At 43.5% G+C, this 23276-nt stretch overlaps 1 protein-coding gene across 1 annotated transcript in view; it reads right to left on the bottom strand.

The window, feature by feature from the left end:
- Positions 1-7423, bottom strand: part of KCNN3 (potassium calcium-activated channel subfamily N member 3) — a 128312-nt gene extending 120889 nt beyond the window's left edge. The window contains exons 1-2 of the mRNA XM_075283315.1: positions 7357-7423; positions 6383-7224 (exon numbers count right to left, since the gene is read on the bottom strand). Of these exons, the coding sequence (XP_075139416.1) occupies positions 6383-7150 (768 nt within the window). The 5' untranslated portion in view covers positions 7151-7224; positions 7357-7423. The remainder of the gene's footprint in view (positions 1-6382; positions 7225-7356) is intronic.
- Between the last annotated feature and the right edge of the window lie 15853 nt (positions 7424-23276).

Genomic DNA, 23276 nt, shown 5'->3' with positions numbered 1-23276 from the left:
GTAATACTCTGTACTGTGTAATATGTATATAATACTGTAATACTCAGCACTGTGTAATATGTATATAATACTGTAATACTCAGCGCTGTGTAATATGTATATAATACTGTAATACTCAGCACTGTGTAATATGTATATAATACTGTAATACTCTGTACTGTGTAATATGTATATAATACTGTAATACTCAGCACTGTGTAATATGTATATAATACTGTAATACTCAGCACTGTGTAATATGTATATAATACTGTAATACTCAGCGCTGTGTAATATGTATATAATACTGTAATACTCAGCACTGTGTAATATGTATATAATACTGTGATACTCAGCCCTGTGTAATATGTATATAATACTGTAATACTCAGTACTGTGTAATATGTATATAATACTATAATACTCAGAGTTGTGTAATATGTATATAATACTGTAATACTCAGCGCTGTGTAATATGTATATAATACTGTAATACTCAGCACTGTGTAATATGTATATAATACTGTAATACTCAGTACTGTGTAATATGTATATAATACTGTAATACTCAGTACTGTGTAATATGTATATAATACTGTAATACTCAGCGCTGTGTAATATGTATATAATACTGTAATACTCAGCACTGTGTAATATGTATATAATACTGTAATACTCAGCACTGTGTAATATGTATATAATACTGTAATACTCAGCACTGTGTAATATGTATATCGTAATACTGTAATACTCAGCCCTGTGTAATATGTATATAATACTGTAATACTCAGCGCTATGTAATATGTATATAATACTGTAATACTCAGTACTGTGTAATATCTATATAATACTGTAATACTCAGCACTGTGTAATATGTATATCGTAATACTCAGTACTGTGTAATATCTATATAATACTGTAATACTCAGCACTGTGTAATATGTATATAATACTGTAATACTCAGCACTGTGTAATATGTATATAATACTGTAATACTCAGCGCTGTGTAATATGTATATAATACTGTAATACTCAGTACTGTGTAATATGTATATAATACTGTAATACTCAGCGCTGTGTAATATGTATATAATACTGTAATACTCAGCGCTGTGTAATATGTATATAATACTGTAATACTCAGTACTGTGTAATATGTATATAATATTGTAATACTCAGCACTGTGTAATATGTATATAATACTGTAATACTCAGCGCTGTGTAATATGTATATAATACTGTAATACTCAGTACTGTGTAATATGTATATAATACTGTAATACTCAGCGCTGTGTAATATGTATATAATACTGTAATACTCAGCACTGTGTAATATGTATATAATACTGTAATACTCAGCACTGTGTAATATGTATATAATACTGTAATACTCTGCACTGTGTAATATGTATATCGTAATACTGTAATACTCAGCGCTATGTAATATGTATATAATACTGTAATACTCAGTACTGTGTAATATGTATATAATACTGTAATACTCAGCGCTATGTAATATGCATATAATACTGTAATACTCAGTACTGTGTAATATGTATATAATATTGTAATACTCAGCACTGTGTAATATGTATATAATACTGTAATACTCAGCGCTGTGTAATATGTATATAATACTGTAATACTCAGCGCTGTGTAATATGTATATAATACTGTAATACTCAGCACTGTGTAATATGTATATAATACTGTAATACTCAGCACTGTGTAATATGTATATAATACTGTAATACTCAGCACTGTGTAATATGTATATCGTAATACTGTAATACTCAGTACTGTGTAATATGTATATAATACTGTAATACTCAGCGCTATGTAATATGTATATAATACTGTAATACTCAGTACTGTGTAATATGTATATAATATTGTAATACTCAGCACTGTGTAATATGTATATAATACTGTAATACTCAGTACTGTGTAATATGTATATAATACTGTAATACTCAGTACTGTGTAATATGTATATAATACTGTAATACTCAGCGCTGTGTAATATGTATATAATACTGTAATACTCTGTACTGTGTAATATGTATATAATACTGTAATACTCAGTACTGTGTAATATGTATATAATACTGTAATACTCAGTACTGTGTAATATGTATATAATACTGTAATACTCAGCCCTGTGTAATATGTATATAATACTGTAATACTCAGCGCTGTGTAATATGTATATAATACTGTGATACTCAGCCCTGTGTAATATGTATATAATACTGTAATACTCAGCACTGTGTAATATGTATATCGTAATACTGTAATACTCAGCCCTGTGTAATATGTATATAATACTGTAATACTCAGCGCTATGTAATATGTATATAATACTGTAATACTCAGTACTGTGTAATATGTATATAATACTGTAATACTCAGCGCTATGTAATATGTATATAATACTGTAATACTCAGTACTGTGTAATATGTATATAATATTGTAATACTCAGCCCTGTGTAATATCTATATAATACTGTAATACTCAGCGCTGTGTAATATGTATATAATACTGTAATACTCAGCGCTATGTAATATGTATATAATACTGTAATACTCAGTACTGTGTAATATGTATATAATACTGTAATACTCAGCGCTATGTAATATGTATATAATACTGTAATACTCAGTACTGTGTAATATGTATATAATATTGTAATACTCAGCCCTGTGTAATATCTATATAATACTGTAATACTCAGCGCTGTGTAATATGTATATAATACTGTAATACTCAGCGCTGTGTAATATGTATATAATACTGTAATACTTAGCACTGTGTAATATGTATATAATACTGTAATACTCAGCACTGTGTAATATGTATATAATACTGTAATACTCAGCACTGTGTAATATGTATATCGTAATACTGTAATACTCAGTACTGTGTAATATGTATATAATACTGTAATACTCTGTACTGTGTAATATGTATATAATACTGTAATACTCAGAGCTGTGTAATATGTTTATAATACTGTAATACTCAGCACTGTGTAATATGTATATAATACTGTAATACTCAGTACTGTGTAATATGTATATAATACTGTAATACTCAGCGCTATGTAATATGTATATAATACTGTAATACTCAGTACTGTGTAATATGTATATAATATTGTAATACTCAGCACTGTGTAATATGTATATAATACTGTAATACTCAGTACTGTGTAATATGTATATAATACTGTAATACTCAGTACTGTGTAATATGTATATAATACTGTAATACTCAGCGCTGTGTAATATGTATATAATACTGTAATACTCAGCCCTGTGTAATATGTATATAATACTGTAATACTCAGTACTGTGTAATATGTATATAATACTGTAATACTCAGCACTGTGTAATATGTATATAATACTGTAATACTCAGCACTGTGTAATATGTATATAATATTGTAATACTCAGCACTGTGTAATATGTATATAATACTGTAATACTCAGAGCTGTGTAATATGTATATAATACTGTAATACTCAGTACTGTGTAATATGTATATAATACTGTAATACTCCATACTGTGTAATATGTATATAATACTGTAATACTCAGAGCTGTGTAATATGTATATAATACTGTAATACTCAGCACTGTGTAATATGTATATAATACTGTAATACTCAGCGCTGTGTAATATGTATATAATACTGTAATACTCAGTACTGTGTAATATATATATAATACTGTAATACTCAGCACTGTGTAATATGTATATAATACTGTAATACTCAGTACTGTGTAATATGTATATAATACTGTAATACTCCATACTGTGTAATATGTATATAATACTGTAATACTCAGAGCTTTGTAATATGTATATAATACTGTAATACTCAGCACTGTGTAATATGTATATAATACTGTAATACTCAGCGCTGTGTAATATGTATATAATACTGTAATACTCAGCGCTGTGTAATATGTATATAATACTGTAATACTCAGCCCTGTGTAATATGTATATAATACTGTAATACTCAGTACTGTGTAATATGTATATAATACTATAATACTCCATACTCTGTAATATGTATATAATACTGTAATACTCAGAGCTGTGTAATATGTATATAATACTGTAATACTCAGTACTGTGTAATATGTATATAATACTGTAATACTCCATACTGTGTAATATGTATATAATACTGTAATACTCCATACTGTGTAATATGTATATAATACTGTAATACTCAGAGCTTTGTAATATGTATATAATACTGTAATACTCAGCACTGTGTAATATGTATATAATACTGTAATACTCAGCGCTGTGTAATATGTATATAATACTGTAATACTCAGCGCTGTGTAATATGTATATAATACTGTAATACTCAGCCCTGTGTAATATGTATATAATACTGTAATACTCAGTACTGTGTAATATGTATATAATACTATAATACTCCATACTCTGTAATATGTATATAATACTGTAATACTCAGAGCTGTGTAATATGTATATAATACTGTAATACTCAGTACTGTGTAATATGTATATAATACTGTAATACTCCATACTGTGTAATATGTATATAATACTGTAATACTCAGAGCTGTGTAATATGTATATAATACTGTAATACTCAGCACTGTGTAATATGTATATAATACTGTAATACTCAGAGCTGTGTAATATGTATATAATACTGTAATACTCAGCACTGTGTAATATGTATATAATACTGTAATACTCAGCGCTGTGTAATATGTATATAATACTGTAATACTCAGCGCTGTGTAATATGTATATAATACTGTAATACTCAGCGCTGTGTAATATGTATATAATACTGTAATACTCAGTACTGTGTAATATGTATATAATACTGTAATACTCAGTACTGTGTAATATGTATATAATACTGTAATACTCAGCGCTGTGTAATATGTATATAATACTGTAATACTCAGTACTGTGTAATATGTATATAATACTGTAATACTCAGCACTGTGTAATATGTATATAATACTGTAATACTCTGTGTAATATGTATATAATACTGTAATACTCTGTGTGATATATATATAATACTGTAACTTTCTAACAAGCTGAGACGTCTCGGAGTGGGAATTATTGATCCTTCTTGTAAATGAAGACATTAGCATATGACTGGGGGGGGGGCACATACTATTAGCCCCCTCCCCCAGGGACAACGCCTCCTAGCCCTGCGGCCAGCACTGCTTCTTCTCCTGGGGTATGTCCTGCCCCCATACCTGTGCTGTATAATGTGGATATGGGGGGTTGGGGGTCTGTCTATATCCATATAATCTGCCCATGGGAACCCCCGAGGCCCCCAATCTCTGCCCCGTCTGTATCACACACTGGTGTCTGACAGCAGCAGATGTCTCGCATGTGACAGACCAGCTGTGATGGTACCAGCACCCGTTCCCCCTGTGCACCCTGTTTGTGCACCCTGTGTACCCCCTGTGCACTCCGTATATACCCCCTGGACACTCCGTATATACCCCCTGTGCACTCCGTATATACCCCCTGTACACCCCGGTCATCACCCTCCAGACTCGGCTCCCCGTTAACTATTTATGCCCCCTCCCTTTATAAATGGAGTGTAGTGAAAGTTTCTTCACAGTAGGATGGGGTCACATCACTAATGACTGGGAAGGTTCACCATTCAGGACTCTGGTAGAGCTGGGTGACCACCACTGGAATCCTGGAGCCCTTCCATGGGTGGCAGCACCCCAGGCCTCTCCGTAGTCAGACCATGAGGGTGTCTGCTGTTCCCCTACGTGCTCAGGGCTGTGACTTAGAAGCGGCTTCTCCTCCTGACTGCAGATCGGGGAGGGAGAGCTCATTGTACATTCCGCCTGCTCGCCGGGAACAAGTGGGGACTGATGCTACGAGAAGTCCCCGACCCCCCGCCGCCTGCCTCCGACCAGATCTCTCCTGCCACATCCCCGATGCTCCATCATAGCAGCATCTCATCCCCCCCGTGCCAGACGTTCACCTCCTGCCGCTGCCTCTTTGACACCTGTAGCCATTTTTCTCCCAGCATCCTCTGCACCCCAAGATCTCTCCATATAGGATGTGCATGACTATGTATGTGTGCGTATCCGACCCTGCATGGAAGACGTTACCCTCCCCATACCCCGAGGATAGGAAGTGAGCAGTCAGCCTAGCAAGTGTGAGGCCCGTTAACTCCTTCAGGGCCCCGAGCTAGGAGACGCTGCGGCCCTGGAGGAGTCGGCGGCTGGCCGGGTGACAGTGCTCATCTGCCAAGCCAAGGAAGGAGCCATATTCTATTTCCGTGATCCTGCATAGGTTCCCCCCCCCCATCCAACCACCCAACCCAACCGTCTTCTCCTCCAAGTTGATGGTCCTACCTTTTCGTACAACCCCCATGACAGTTCTGTCTCAATGACCATGACAACTATTCCAAACATCCCGAATATGAGCGCGTAGTCACTGAGCCTCTTCCGTTTCTCAAAAAGAGCCCTCCGGTGTCCCAATTTGTATCCAATGTTTTGATGCTTCCTCTTGTTGGGTTTGGGGTAGTTGGTGGCGGTGGTGTTATTGCCTGAGTGTTGATGGTTCTGCGTGGCATTGGGATGGTGGTGGTGCAAATTCTGGTTGGAGTGGTGCTCGTCCTTGGAAGAGATGACTATCTCGGGAGCGTTGCTGGAGTTGAAGATCTGAAGAGGTTGGCTCTCGGGCTCTGAGTCTATCAGGTTCCTTCTGGAGGCACTTAGTCGGCTGAGGGGCTTCATCACCCCTCCGGTGTATTTACAAGAGCTCATGGCTATTTCGGTGAATGGGTTGCTGTCCCTTCTGTGGACGAGAGGACTGGCTTGTCTGTGCTTGCATCCTCCGCCAGCCCCACTTGTAGACGCTGAAGTTGGAGAGTGTCCAACCAAGTGGTCACTTAAATTGAGCTGGCTGCCCTGCCTGGAGGAAGAAGGGTGGTGGAGGACGGTGGAGTTGTTGGAAGGAGGTGCCCTGAAAGCTGACGGAGAGGACGAGTGCAACAGGCTGTGATGGTAGCTCTGGCTCTGCAGCTGGTTGACAGAGTCCCCCGATAACGGGCAGTGACACTTGGGTTCTTCGTCCATGTCGCCAACCCCTGAATCATGAAGGTGCCCAGAGGTGTCCATGACGGTGGTGGTGGTGTGGAGGTGATGATGAGATGCCTTCAGCCCCCCAATCCTGACACTCTGTGTGCAATCTCCTACGGGGAAAGGGGGGTAGGAAGACAGATTAAAGACAAAAGCCAAATATGCAATGCCCTCCCCGGCCACCCCGACCCTCCCCAGGCGGCCAATGCCATGAAATCCTCAGGTGTTACTTTGGCAGCTCTTACATGTCATTGTATGGGAAGGTGCTGGGGACACGGAGCGGAGATCCTGCCTGCCTTCTCTCTCTATAGCCAGCTCTGTCTCCCTTACCAAGCCAAGCCCATCTCTTGGCAGGCGGCTCCTATTGGCTTGTCTGGCAGCTGTGACAATCTGATCCAGCCCTACACCGGCGCTTTAACCTCTCCACAGCTACAGAGGTGCCCAGGTGGAGCGGCGGGGGGTCGTCCTGGCACCCAGTCCTGGACCACTCACCTCCAGTCCATGCCCCTCACTCTGCTCGCCGCCTCCCGTCGCCTGCTCGCCACAGTGCTGAATGGGAATAGTAGAGCGGTGCAGAGGAGGGGGCCGGCGAGCCAGGGGTTAACACAGGGGGGAGCAGGGACTTCACTATTAGATTGCAAGCTCTTCTTTTCCAGGGATGTCGACCAAAGGCTGTTTGATATTCCTGTAAATCCTGGGTATGCGGGCGCAGCATGTGTTATATATATAGATCAACATCAGCCTCCTATGGTGCCCGCTATATGTATATAGTACTGACATAGTGGGCACCAGGCGTGCAACTGTGACATCACTGATAACAAGGCGCGCAACTGTGACATCACTGATAACAAGGCGCGCAACTGTGACATCACTGATAACAAGGCGCGCAACTGTGACATCACTGATAACAAGGCGCGCAACTGTGACATCACTGATAACAAGGCGCGCAACTGTGACATCACTGATAACAAGGCGCGCAACTGTGACATCACTGATAACAAGGCGCGCAACTGTGACATCACTGATAACAAGGCGCACAACTGTGACATCACTGATAACAAGGCGCGCAACTGTGACATCACTGATAACAAGGCGTGCAAGTGTGACATCACTGATAACAAGGCGCGCAACTGTGACATCACTGATAACAAGGCGCGCAACTGTGACATCACTGAGAACCAGGCGTGCAACTGTGACATCACTAATAACAAGGCGTGCAACTGTGACATCACTGATAACAAGGCGCGCAACTGTGACATCACTGATAACAAGGCGCACAACTGTGACATCACTGAGGCACCAGGCGTGCAACTGTGACATCACTGAGAACCAGGCGTGCAACTGTGACATCACTGATAACAAGGCGCGCAACTGTGACATCACTGATAACAAGGCGTGCAACTGTGACATCACTGATAACAAGGCGCACAACTGTGACATCACTGAGGCACCAGGCGTGCAACTGTGACATCACTGATAACAAGGCGCACAACTGTGACATCACTGATAACAAGGCGCGCAACTGTGACATCACTGATAACAAGGCGCGCAACTGTGACATCACTGATAACAAGGCGCGGAACTGTGACATCACTGATAACAAGGCGCGCAACTGTGACATCACTGAGAACCAGGCGTGCAACTGTGACATCACTGATAACAAGGCGCGCAACTGTGACATCACTGATAACAAGGCGCGCAACTGTGACATCATTAATAACAAGGCGCGCAACTGTGACATCACTAATAACAAGGTGTGCAACTGTGACATCACTAATAACAAGGCGCGCAACTGTGACATCACTGAGAACCAGGCGTGCAACTGTGACATCACTGATAACAAGGCGTGCAACTGTGACATCACTAATAACAAGGCGCGCAACTGTGACATCACTGATAACAAGACGTGCAACTGTGACATCACTGATAACAAGGCGCGCAACTGTGAGATCACTGATAACAAGGCGCGCAACTGTGACATCACTAATAACAAGGCGCGCAACTGTGACATCACTGAGGACAAGGCGTGCAACTGTGACATCACTGAGAACCAGGCGTGCAACTGTGACATCACTGAGAACCAGGCGCGCAACTGTGACATCACTGATAACAAGGCGCGCAACTGTGACATCACTAATAACAAGGCGTGCAACTGTGACATCACTGATAACAAGGCGCGCAACTGTGACATCACTGATAACAAGGCGCGCAACTGTGACATCACTGAGAACCAGGCGTGCAACTGTGACATCACTAATAACAAGGCGTGCAACTGTGACATCACTGATAACAAGGCGTGCAACTGTGACATCACTGATAAGGCACAGAGACCGTGAAGCAGGGAACATGCTAAATATTAGTTATAGAGTATATGAGAGTTGGAGACATGGGGGAGGTATGAGGCGCAGAGATTGTAGTGCAGGAGACATGGGGGAGGTATGAGGCGCAGAGATTGTAGTGCAGGGGACATGGGGAGGTATGAGGCGCAGAGATTGTAGTGCAGGAGACATGGGGGAGGTATGAGGCGCAGAGATTGTGGTGCAGGGGACATGGGGGAGGTAGGAGGCGCAGAGATTGTGGTGCAGGGGACATGGGGGAGGTAGGAGGCGCAGAGATTGTAGTGCAGGAGACATGGGGGAGGTAGGAGGCGCAGAGATTGAAGTGCAGGAGACATGGGGGAGGTATGAGGCGCAGAGATTGTAGTGCAGGAGACATGGGGGAGGTATGAGGCTCAGAGATTGTGGTGCAGGGGACATGGGGGAGGTATGAGGCTCAGAGATTGTAGTGCAGGAGACATGGGGGAGGTATGAGGCGCAGAGATTGTAGTGCAGGGGACATGGGGGAGGTATGAGGCGCAGAGATTGTAGTGCAGGAGACATGGGGAGGTATGAGGCGCAGAGATTGTAGTGCAGGAGACATGGGGGAGGTAGGAGGCTCAGAGATTGTGGTGCAGGAGACATGGGGGAGGTATGAGGCGCAGAGATTGTGGTGCAGGGGACACGGGGGAGGTATGAGGCGCAGAGATTGTGGTGCAGGGGACACGGGGGAGGTATGAGGCGCAGAGATTGTGGTGCAGGAGACACGGGGGAGGTATGAGGCGCAGAGATTGTAGTGCAGGAGACATGGGGGAGGTATGAGGCGCAGAGATTGTAGTGCAGGAGACATGGGGGAGGTATGAGGCGCAGAGATTGTAGTGCAGGAGACATGGGGGAGGTATGAGGCACAGAGATTGTAGTGCAGGAGACATGGGGGAGATATGAGGCACAGAGATTGTAGTGCAGGGGACATGGGGGAGGTATGAGGCGCAGAGATTGTGGTGCAGGAGACACGGGGGAGGTATGAGGCGCAGAGATTGTGGTGCAGGAGACATGGGGGAGGTATGAGGCGCAGAGATTATAGTGCAGGAGACATGGGGGAGGTATGAGGCGCAGAGATTGTGGTGCAGGAGACATGGGGAGGTATGAGGCGCAGAGATTGTAGTGCAGGAGACATGGGGGAGGTATGAGGCGCAGAGATTGTAGTGCAGGAGACATGGGGGAGGTATGAGGCGCAGAGATTGTAGTGCAGGAGACATGGGGGAGGTATGAGGCGCAGAGATTGTAGTGCAGGAGACATGGGGGAGGTATGAGGCGCAGAGATTGTGGTGCAGGAGACATGGGGAGGTAGGAGGCGCAGAGATTGTAGTGCAGGAGACATGGGGGAGGTATGAGGCGCAGAGATTATAGTGCAGGAGACATGGGGGAGGTATGAGGCGCAGAGATTGTGGTGCAGGAGACATGGGGAGGTATGAGGCGCAGAGATTGTAGTGCAGGAGACATGGGGGAGGTATGAGGCGCAGAGATTGTAGTGCAGGAGACATGGGGGAGGTATGAGGCGCAGAGATTGTAGTGCAGGAGACATGGGGGAGGTATGAGGCGCAGAGATTGTAGTGCAGGGGACATGGGGGAGGTATGAGGCGCAGAGATTGTAGTGCAGGAGACATGGGGGAGGTATGAGGCGCAGAGATTGTAGTGCAGGGGACATGGGGGAGGTATGAGGCGCAGAGATTGTAGTGCAGGGGACATGGGGGAGGTAGGAGGCGCAGAGATTGTAGTGCAGGAGACATGGGGGAGGTATGAGGCACAGAGATTGTAGTGCAGGAGACATGGGGAGGTATGAGGCGCAGAGATTGTAGTGCAGGAGACATGGAGGAGGTAGGAGGCGCAGAGATTGTAGTGCAGGAGACATGGGGAGGTATGAGGCGCAGAGATTGTAGTGCAGGGAACATGGGGGAGGTAGGAGGCGCAGAGATTGTAGTGCAGGGGACATGGGGGAGGTATGAGGCGCAGAGATTGTAGTGCAGGGGACATGGGGGAGGTATGAGGCGCAGAGATTGTGGTGCAGGAGACACGGGGGAGGTATGAGGCGCAGAGATTGTGGTGCAGGAGACACGGGGGAGGTATGAGGCGCAGAGATTGTAGTGCAGGAGACATGGGGAGGTATGAGGCGCAGAGATTGTGGTGCAGGAGACATGGGGGAGGTATGAGGCGCAGAGATTGTAGTGCAGGGGACATGGGGGAGGTATGAGGCGCAGAGATTGTGGTGCAGGAGACACGGGGGAGGTATGAGGCGCAGAGATTGTGGTGCAGGAGACACGGGGGAGGTATGAGGCGCAGAGATTGTAGTGCAGGAGACATGGGGGAGGTATGAGGCACAGAGATTGTGGTACAGAAGACATGGGGAGGTAGGAGGCGCAGAGATTATAGTGCAGGAGACATGGGGGAGGTATGAGGCGCAGAGATTGTGATGCAGGAGACATGGGGAGGTATGAGGCGCAGAGATTGTAGTGCAGGAGACATGGGGGAGGTATGAGGCGCAGAGATTGTGGTGCAGGAGACATGGAGGAGGTATGAGGCGCAGAGATTGTGGTGCAGGAGACATGGGGAGGTATGAGGCGCAGAGATTGTAGTGCAGGGGACATGGGGGAGGTATGAGGCGCAGAGATTGTAGTGCAGGGGACATGGGGGAGGTATGAGGCGCAGAGATTGTGGTGCAGGAGACATGGGGGAGGTATGAGGCGCAGAGATTGTAGTGCAGGAGACATGGGGGAGGTAGGAGGCGCAGAGATTGTAGTGCAGGAGACACGGGGGAGGTATGAGGCGCAGAGATTGTAGTGCAGGGGACATGGAGGAGGTAGGAGGCGCAGAGATTGTAGTGCAGGAGACATGGGGAGGTATGAGGCGCAGAGATTGTAGTGCAGGAGACATGGAGGAGGTATGAGGCGCAGAGATTGTAGTGCAGGAGACATGGGGAGGTAGGAGGCGCAGAGATTGTAGTGCAGGAGACATGGGGGAGGTATGAGGCGCAGAGATTGTAGTGCAGGAGACATGGGGAGGTAGGAGGCGCAGAGATTGTAGTGCAGGAGACATGGGGAGGTAGGAGGCGCAGAGATTGTAGTGCAGGAGACATGGGGGAGGTATGAGGCGCAGAGATTGTAGTGCAGGGGACATGGAGGAGGTAGGAGGCGCAGAGATTGTAGTGCAGGAGACATGGGGAGGTAGGAGGCGCAGAGATTGTAGTGCAGGAGACATGGGGAGGTATGAGGCGCAGAGATTGTAGTGCAGGAGACATGGAGGAGGTATGAGGCGCAGAGATTGTGATGAAGGGGACACGGGGGAGGTATGAGGCGCAGAGATTGTGGTACAGAAGACATGGGGGAGGTAGGAGGCGCAGAGATTGTAGTGCAGGAGACATGGGGGAGGTAGGAGGCGCAGAGATTGTAGTGCAGGAGACATGGGGAGGTAGGAGGCGCAGAGATTGTGGTGCAGGAGACACGGAGGAGGTAGGAGGTGCAGAGATTGTGATGAAGGGGACACGGGGGAGGTATGAGGCGCAGAGATTGTGGTACAGAAGACATGGGGGAGGTAGGAGGCGCAGAGATTGTAGTGCAGGGGACATGGGGGAGGTAGGAGGCGCAGAGATTGTAGTGCAGGAGACATGGGGAGGTATGAGGCGCAGAGATTGTGGTGCAGGGGACATGGGGGAGGTAGGAGGCGCAGAGATTGTAGTGCAGGAGACATGGGGGAGGTATGAGGCGCAGAGATTGTAGTGCAGGAGACTTGGGGAGGTATGAGGCACAGAGATTGTAGTGCAGGAGACATGGGGAGGTATGAGGCGCAGAGATTGTAGTGCAGGAGACTTGGGGAGGTATGAGGCGCAGAGATTGTAGTGCAGGGGACATGGGGGAGGTATGAGGCGCAGAGATTGTAGTGCAGGAGACATGGGGAGGTAGGAGGCGCAGAGATTGTGGTGCAGGAGACATGGGGGAGGTATGAGGCGCAGAGATTGTAGTGCAGGGGACATGGGGGAGGTATGAGGCGCAGAGATTGTAGTGCAGGAGACATGGGGAGGTAGGAGGCGCAGAGATTGTGGTGCAGGAGACATGGGGGAGGTATGAGGCGCAGAGATTGTGGTGCAGGGGACATGGGGGAGGTATGAGGCACAGAGATTGTAGTGCAGGAGACATGGGGAGGTAAGAGGCACAGAGATTGTAGTGCAGGAGACATGGGGAGGTATGAGGCGCAGAGATTGTAGTGCAGGGGACATGGGGGAGGTATGAGGCGCAGAGATTATAGTGCAGGAGACATGGGGGAGGTATGAGGCGCAGAGATTGTGGTGCAGGAGACATGGGGAGGTATGAGGCGCAGAGATTGTAGTGCAGGGGACATGGGGGAGGTATGAGGCGCAGAGATTGTAGTGCAGGGGACATGGGGGAGGTATGAGGCGCAGAGATTGTAGTGCAGGAGACATGGGGAGGTAAGAGGCACAGAGATTGTAGTGCAGGAGACATGGGGAGGTATGAGGCGCAGAGATTGTAGTGCAGGGGACATGGGGGAGGTAGGAGGCGCAGAGATTGTAGTGCAGGGGACATGGGGAGGTATGAGGCGCAGAGATTGTAGTGCAGGAGACAAGGGGGAGGTATGAGGCGCAGAGATTGTGGTGCAGGACACATGGGGGAGGTATGAGGCGCAGAGATTGTGGTGCAGGACACATGGGGGAGGTATGAGGCGCAGAGATTGTGATGAAGGGGACATGAATATTTGAGCACCTAGTGGTATTGGCGAGGTATGAGGTACAGAACAGGTGAGACCTGCCTGTCATTGTGAGGCTTAAAATCGGCCAACTATCCCTCAGTATGGAGCAGTGATGTCCCCCGACCATGAGGTGTGAGCTATAAATGGCGGAAACATCCACAACCCACTATAATGGTAAAAGTCTTTTCAATAAGAATATTGCATGAGGCGCCTCATACCTCACGCCTCAGAAATGGCTGCTGATCTTGCATTGGACCAGGGGACGGGTTGTAGAATCGGAGGTTCCTCATCCATCCAATTATCCAAGGTGGGAAAGTTTGTGTTCCCTGGTTTGGTATTTTTACCGGGGACTGTTGCTATGGACACTGCTGGGATTTTTTTCCTTTACATGTTATTAAGGGGGAGGGAATGTCACACGTCTATATTTGTCAGATAGGTGGCATTTCCTCCATGTGCCCGGGAGAGAATCTGACACCGAACTGATGTCACTGGGGTAACTACAATCACCACAACCTGCGCAGGTCACAGCCAGGTGAGCAATACACCGGGGGAAATAACCTAGAGAATATAGGAATACATGACTGCGCATATACAGCCACATCTACTAGTATACAAGACAGCAAAGTGACTACTATAATACTGCCCCCTACATGTAAGAATATAACTACTATAATACTACTCCTATGTACAAGAATATAACTACTATAATACTACCTCCTATGTACAAGAATATAACTACTATAATACTGCTCCTATGTACAAGAATATAACTACTATAATACTACCTCCTATGTACAAGAATATAACTACTATAATACTACTGCTATGTACAAGAATATAACTACTATAATACTACTCCTATGTACAAGAATATAACTACTATAATACTACTCCTATGTACAAGAATATAACTACTATAATACTACTCCTATGTACAAGAATATAACTACTATAATACTGCTCCTATGTACTAGAATGTAACTACTATAATACTACTCCAATGTACAAGAATATAACTACTATAATAGTACTCCTATGTACAAGAATATAACTACTATAATACTACTCCTATGTACAAGAATATAACTACTATAATACTGCTCCTATGTACAAGAATATAACTACTAGAATACTGCTCCTATGTACAAGAATATAACTACTATAATACTACCTCCTATGTACAAGAATATAACTACTATAATACTACTGCTATGTACAAGAATATAACTACTATAATACTACTCCTATGTACAAGAATATAACTACTATAATACTACTCCTATGTACAAGAATATAACTACTATAATACTACTCCTATGTACAAGAATATAACTACTATAATACTACTCCTATGTACAAGAATATAACTACTATAATACTGCTCCTATGTACAAGAATATAACTACTATAATACTACTCCAATGTACAAGAATATAACTACTATAATAGTACTCCTATGTACAAGAATATAACTACTATAATACTACTCCTATGTACAAGAATATAACTACTATAATACTGCTCCTATGTACAAGAATATAACTACTATAATACTGCTCCTATGTACAAGAATATAACTACTATAATACTACTCCTATGTACAAGAATATAACTACTATAATACTACCTCCTATGTACAAGAATATAACTACTATAATACTACCTCCTATGTACAAGAATATAACTACTATAATACTGCTCCTATGTACAAGAATATAACTACTATAATACTGCTCCTATGTACAAGAATATAACTACTATAATACTACTCCTATGTACAAGAATATAACTACTATAATACTACTCCTATGTACAAGAATATAACTACTATAATACTACCTCCTATGTACAAGAATATAACTACTATAATACTACTCCTATGTACAAGAATATAACTACTATAATACTGCTCCTATGTACAAGAATATAACTACTATAATACTGCTCCTATGTACAAGAATATAACTACTATAATACTACTCCTATGTACAAGAATATAACTACTATAATACTGCTCCTATGTACAAGAATATAACTACTATAATACTGCTCCTATGTACAAGAATATAACTACTATAATACTACTCCTATGTACAAGAATATAACTACTATAATACTACTCCTTTGTACAAGAATATAACTACTATAATACTACCTCCTATGTACAAGAATATAACTACTATAATACTACCTCCTATGTACAAGAATATAACTACTATAATATTACTCCTATGTACAAGAATATAACTACTATAATACTACCTCCTACATACAAGAATATAACTACTATAATACTGCTCCTATGTACAAGAATATAACTACTATAATACTACTCCTATGTACAAGAATATAACTGCTATAATACTACCTCCTATGTACAAGAATATAACTACTATAATACTGCTCCTATGTACAAGAATATAACTACTATAATACTGCTCCTATGTACAAGAATATAACTACTATAATACTACTCCTATGTACAAGAATATAACTACTACAATACTACCTCCTATGTACAAGAATATAACTACTATAATACTACCTCCTATGTACAAGAATATAACTACTATAATACTACCTCCTATGTACAAGAATATAACTACTATAATACTGCCTCCTATGTACAAGAATATAACTACTATAATACTGCTCCTATGTACAAGAATATAACTACTATAATACTACCTCCTATGTACAAGAATATAACTACTATAATACTACTCCTATGTACAAGAATATAACTACTATAATGCTACCTCCTATGTACAAGAATATAACTACTATAATACTACTCCTATGTACAAGAATATAACTACTATAATACTACCTCCTATGTACAAGAATATAACTACTATAATACTACCTCCTATGTACAAGAATATAACTACTATAATACTGCTCCTATGTACAAGAATATAACTACTATAATACTGCTCCTATGTACAAGAATATAACTACCGTAATACTACTCCTATGCACAAGAATATAACTACTATAATACTACCTCCTATGTACAAGAATATAACTACTATAATACTGCCTCCTATGTACAAGAATATAACTACTATAATACTACCTCCTATGTACAAGAATATAACTACTATAATACTGCTCCTATGTACAAGAATATAACTACTATAATACTACTCCTATGTACAAGAATATAACTACTATAATACTACCTCCTATGTACAAGAATATAACTACTATAATACTACTCCTATGTACAAGAATATAACTACTATAATACTGCTCCTATGTACAAGAATATAACTACTATAATACTGCTCCTGTGTACAAGAATATAACTACTATAATACTACTCCTATGTACAAGAATATAACTACTATAATACTGCTCCTATGTACAAGAATATAACTACTATAATACTGCTCCTATGTACAAGAATATAACTAGTATAATACTACTCCTATGTACAAGAATATAACTACTATAATACTACTCCTTTGTACAAGAATATAACTACTATAATACTGCTCCTATGTACAAGAATATAACTACTATAATACTGCTCCTATGTACAAGAATATAACTACTATAATACTGCCTCCTATGTACAAGAATATAACTACTATAATACTACTCCTATGTACAAGAATATAACTACTATAATACTACCTCCTATGTACAAGAATGTAACTACTATAATACTACCTCCTATGTACAAGAATATAACTACTATAATACTACCTCCTATGTACAAGAATATAACTACTATAATACTACTCCTATGTACAAGAATATAACTACTATAATACTACCTCCTATGTACAAGAATATAACTACTATAATACTACCCCTATGTACAAGAATATAACTACTATAATACTGCTCCTATGTACAAGAATATAACTACTATAATACTGCTCCTATGTACAAGAATATAACTACTATAATACTACTCCTATGTACAAGAATATAACTACTATAATACTGCTCCTATGTACAAGAATATAACTACTATAATACTACCCCTATGTACAAGAATATAACTACTATAATACTACCCCTATGTACAAGAATATAACTACTATAATACTACCCCTATGTACAAGAATATAACTACTATAATACTGCTCCTATGTACAAGAATATAACTACTATAATACTGCTCCTATGTACAAGAATATAACTACTATAATACTGCTCCTATGTACAAGAATATAACTACTATAATACTACTCCAATGTACAAGAATATAACTACTATAATACTACTCCTATGTACAAGAATATAACTACTATAATACTACTCCTATGTACAAGAATATAACTACTATAATACTACCTCCTATGTACAAGAATATAACTACTATAATACTACCTCCTATGTACAAGAATATAACTACTATAATACTACTCCTATGTACAAGAATATAACTACTATAATACTACTCCTATGTACAAGAATATAACTACTATAATACTGCTCCTATGTACAAGAATATAACTACTATAATACTACCTCCTAGCTGTGAGGACGTGTTTTTGTAGCTCTCCTGAGGCTCCTGATGTCTGGAGATAGCCCAGGGCGGGGCCGCCCTGGGTGGGGAAGTTCCCCTGCCAAGGCCCAGGCTCCAAGGCCTTCTCTGGGAAGTAATTCCCAGACAACTAAAAAAATGGATGAAAATGCTAAAGTCCCCAGTAATGGGAATCGTGTCCAGTGTGTCAGCAGTCCTAGTGCAGCAAGCCAAGATGGGAAGAAAGTTGTAAAGAAAGAAGTAACAGAAGCAAGCAGTAGTACGGTGCAACAACCAAGCAAAATGGCTGAATGTAAGAAGCAAACTTTGCAGCCTGTGCAGACTCCATTGCAGGTTGCAGGTGTCCAGTCCACCCCACCCTCCTGCAGACAGAGGAGAACATCCCTGGAGAAGCAGACCATGCAGGAGAACATGCAGCAGTCTGTATTGGTACGGTCTGAGCGGACAAGATCTGGAAGCAGTAACTACAAAAATGTAGTGAAGGCAGTGGAGGAGATCAAAGGGAGACCAGCGGGGAAGCTTCAAGGTACCAGCAGTACAGTCACTGGGAATAAACTGGGACATAGTCCCCAGTCTGGACATTGTGGGCCCATGGCAGTGACAACAGCCGTAGCATGTCAGAAATCACAGGCTACACCAACCAGAAGCCATACTGGGGGTAACCAACCTGCAAAGCCCTCCAACAATGCACAGACTGTCATGGCTACTGAGCGAGCACCAGAACTGCGCCTGGCAGATGAGATACCAGCACTGGTCAAGCGACTGGAGACATTAAAGGCCAGTAAAATATATCTGCAGAGACAGATTGAATGTGCCTATAATCTAAAAAAGTCTGCATGCCCTGAGAAACTGGTGTTACTGGACAGGAAGCTGAGCGCACTGGCGAAAGAGCTCGCCGAGAACGTACGGGAGACCGAGACTGTACTGGAGCAAATGGGACCGGTGGGAGAATCATACAGAAACCAGCAGCGGTTCCAGGAATACCAGAAGTCACCATCACCTTGTGCTAAAGCTGGGTCTGAACCCTCTCAAGGTGGCAGCCAGCAGTCCCATGTAAAACCGGTTCTGTAGCCAGCAAGTTTCCCTTTTAAGGAAGGGAATTTGTACGGGAAAGCGACCAGTGTTCAGCAACAGCAAAAACCTGCAGCAGTTCTCAGCAAGGCACCACAAGTCCCAGCAACCAGCACTTTGCAACCAGGTCATGGACCCCTGCCTAATGGTAATGAAGTAGCAGCTGTGCAGACACCACAAGTCCCAGGAGACAAGTCATTGCAGCAGGACTATGGACTCTTACCTGAAGGTACTGGGGGAGTAGCATATTCGGGGTTACAGGTTGTAAGTGTGTGGGACAGTCTGGACTAATGTCCGCTGATTGTCTGACTAATGTGCCTGATATTATGGATATTCCTGTATGTGATAACGGCCCAGCAGGGGAAGGTGTTTCTGGGGGGGATCCTTCACTATCTATGGCGTCAGACCCCTCTGCAGTCCAGTCTCTGGAGTCTGGTGATATTGCAGACATAGAGGTTGATGGTGGGGCGGACACAGGACAGTCCAGTGTGCAGGACTTTCCCCCTCTGGATACTCGCACAGTAGCAGAACCACATGGTACAGGTGCTCAGCAGCCCACACAGCGCCCACAAACACGCCAAGATGGCGGATCTGGCCGTACCTCCTCAGGGAATGCCTGGAGCCGCGGTGCTCCATCTTTTGCATCAAACTCCAATTATACAGGCCAGGCTTTCAGGAGGAGGAATGTAGTCAGGTTTAGGCACGGAGGTGCCAAGGAGGATCTGCCGGATAGGAGGTTTGTGGTCCGAGAGCTCCTATGTACCCAGATGGGCTTTGTGCCGACTGATATCCTGGCCGTCATAAACCTTCCTGACCGCCAGGGGTATGATGTTAGTTTTAAGCTGATGTCTGATCTGGACCGGTTCTGGGCCAATCTCACCAGGTTGAGAGATACTGAAGGTTGGGATAAGTTCAGTTTCATCCCCATCTCTAGGCCAGATACGGCTTCTGTCACAATTGTATTTTGGAATGAAGCCGTTCCCCCTCAGGACATAGTCATCTGGCTCAGGAGGCATTGTGACCTCATGTCTGATCTTACTAAGAACAGGGATGAAGACGGGGTCTGGACCGGTGGGTGGAGGGTCCTGGTGAAGTTGCGTCAGCAGAACAACATAACCCAACATCTGCCCAATTCATTCTTTATAGGACGAGAAAAAGGGATCTGCTTCTATGCGGGTCAGCCTCGCCGGTGCTTCAAGTGTGGGAAGGCCGGCCATGTGGCCAGTGTATGCTCCATGGTAAAGTGTAGCCTATGTAATGAAATGGGCCACGTGAGTGCCACATGCCAAAACATTAGGTGTAACCTGTGCGGTAGGATCGGTCACCCCCACAGAGATTGTCCTGATGCCTGGCATAACATCTGTAAGGATAGCCCTGATGAGGACTTGCTGGCAGCGGCTGATGACATACAGGAGGAGGAGGAGGCGCTATTGTCAGGGTCAGTAGTCACGGAGGCGGAGCCTCAACCACATACAGGTGATACCACCCAAGACCAGGCCGAGTCAGGTCCCATTGAGACGACCATGGAGGTTGTCGAGCAGGTTGTACAACCCTCAGTGGTCGTCTCTTCTCCTGCCCGATCATCCAACAATAATAAAAGGAGGAAGAAGGATAAAGCCAGCCGTAAGCCTGAGGGTGAGTGGACCACGGTAGAAAAGCCCACAAAGATGAGAGTAAGTAGTGCAGGCGAGGTCACTGCAACGGGGAATAGATTTAGTGTCCTATCAGAGTCAGACGGAGAAGCAGAACTAGACAGAGAACTCTCACGGATGATGGCGGAGTATGAGGAGGAGCCAGAGGGCGATCCTCCCAATAAGAGGAGACCCCACCGAGATGAGGGGCAGTCCGAATCAGACATGGAAACAGCTGGTCACCAGGACACCTCTGACTCTGATCTATGACAATGGGGCCCATCTCTCTGTTTCTCATATTCCTAGTTGTTCTGATGGCAGGTTTCTATCTTAAAGTTATCTCTAGTAATGTGAATAGCATCCGAGCAAGGAGGACAAGACACGCAGTGTATGAACATCTGAGATATCTTGATGCCGATGTCTATTTCTTACAAGAAACCCGTTTAAATACTTTAGGACTAATACGAGAAGCAGAGCGAGAATGGAAATCTGGCCCGTCCTTCTGGTCTCTGGCTGTGGAACCTTATGCCGGGGTTTCTATACTGTTTAACACCCCTGATGTCACCATACACAGATTCACTGAGGTTTTGATGGGGAGGTGCCTGGTTTTAGAAGTTACCATCCGAGGCAGAAGGCTCCGACTCATTAATATCTATGGTCCACCGCAGTCGGTGATGGAAAGGGCACGTCTGTTTGATGAAGTCAAGCAGTACTTGTTTACATCTGTTCCGGTAGTCATGGCAGGGGACTTCAATGCCACCATGTCATCCAGTGACAGACCTACTGGTCGGCCTCTCACCAGGGACTGCAAGGTCTTAAGCAGAATTATTTCACAGGCTGGTCTGTCTGATGTGTTTACTGAGGGTGGTAGGAAACCCAAATTCACTTACTCCTGCGCTGGTAGATGCAGTCGGATAGACTTAGCTCTGGTCAGTCCCGCTGAGCATGTTAGTGAGAAAAGTGAAAAGACAGTCCCTTATTCTGACCATCTGGCTTTGTATTTTTGCTTGGGCTCCACAAAACGCCCTGATATTGGGAGAGGCCTATGGAAGCTCAATTCCAGCCTCTTGGACGATGACTGTGTCCGGAGTTGTGTCCACTCTCTATTTCAGAACCAGCTTGAGAGAGTGGTGTTTTATGACAACATGGCAGACTGGTGGGAGGATGTCAAGGAGGAGATCAGATCCCTCTTAAGGAGACTGTCAGTTAAGAAGGGGAAGAGTAAGTATAGCCAGTATCTCAGGCTGCGGAAAGAATTAGAGTCACTCTATTCGGCGGGCGGGGATGACCAACAGAAGATTGACCGGCTGAAATCTGAGATCAGTCAGTATCAGTACCGCAGGTATACATCCCTGGTTCTTGAACGGGATTATGGGTCCTTAGGGGCTCCGGATCCTTTTGAGAATTGCAGGGAGCGAGTGGCAAATAAATCGGTCACAGGTCTCAATGACTCCCAGGGTGTGTTACAGGAGTCTCGGGAGGGTATCCTGGGGGTGGTGAGAACTTACTATGCTGACTTGTTTCAGAAGAAGGTTTTGGATAGAGAGAAGGTGGCTCAATTCTTGGAGGCAACTCCAGGTCCTGATACTAATGATTTGGACTTTTCTCCTTTGACAGCAGAGTTAACAGTGGAGGAGGTGAAAGAGGCCATAGATAAGTTACATCTGAAGAAGGCACCAGGTCCAGATGGGATTACAGCTGAGTTCTATAAGAAATTCCGAGACCTCTTGGCACCAATTCTCGTGGATGTATACAAAACTAGTCTAGAAAACCACCTGATGCCTCCATCCATGAGAGTGTCCTCCCTGATCCTGCTGTCTAAAGGTAAAGAGCCTAGTGACATCAAGAACTGGAGGCCGATTGCCCTCTTGAATGTCGATAGGAAG

Source organism: Leptodactylus fuscus, chromosome 7 (assembly GCF_031893055.1).
Source record: "Leptodactylus fuscus isolate aLepFus1 chromosome 7, aLepFus1.hap2, whole genome shotgun sequence".
NCBI classification, from domain to species: Eukaryota; Metazoa; Chordata; class Amphibia; order Anura; family Leptodactylidae; genus Leptodactylus; species Leptodactylus fuscus.
Note: the sequence above shows the minus strand (reverse complement) of the source record. Positions and strands in the feature narration are given on the sequence as shown.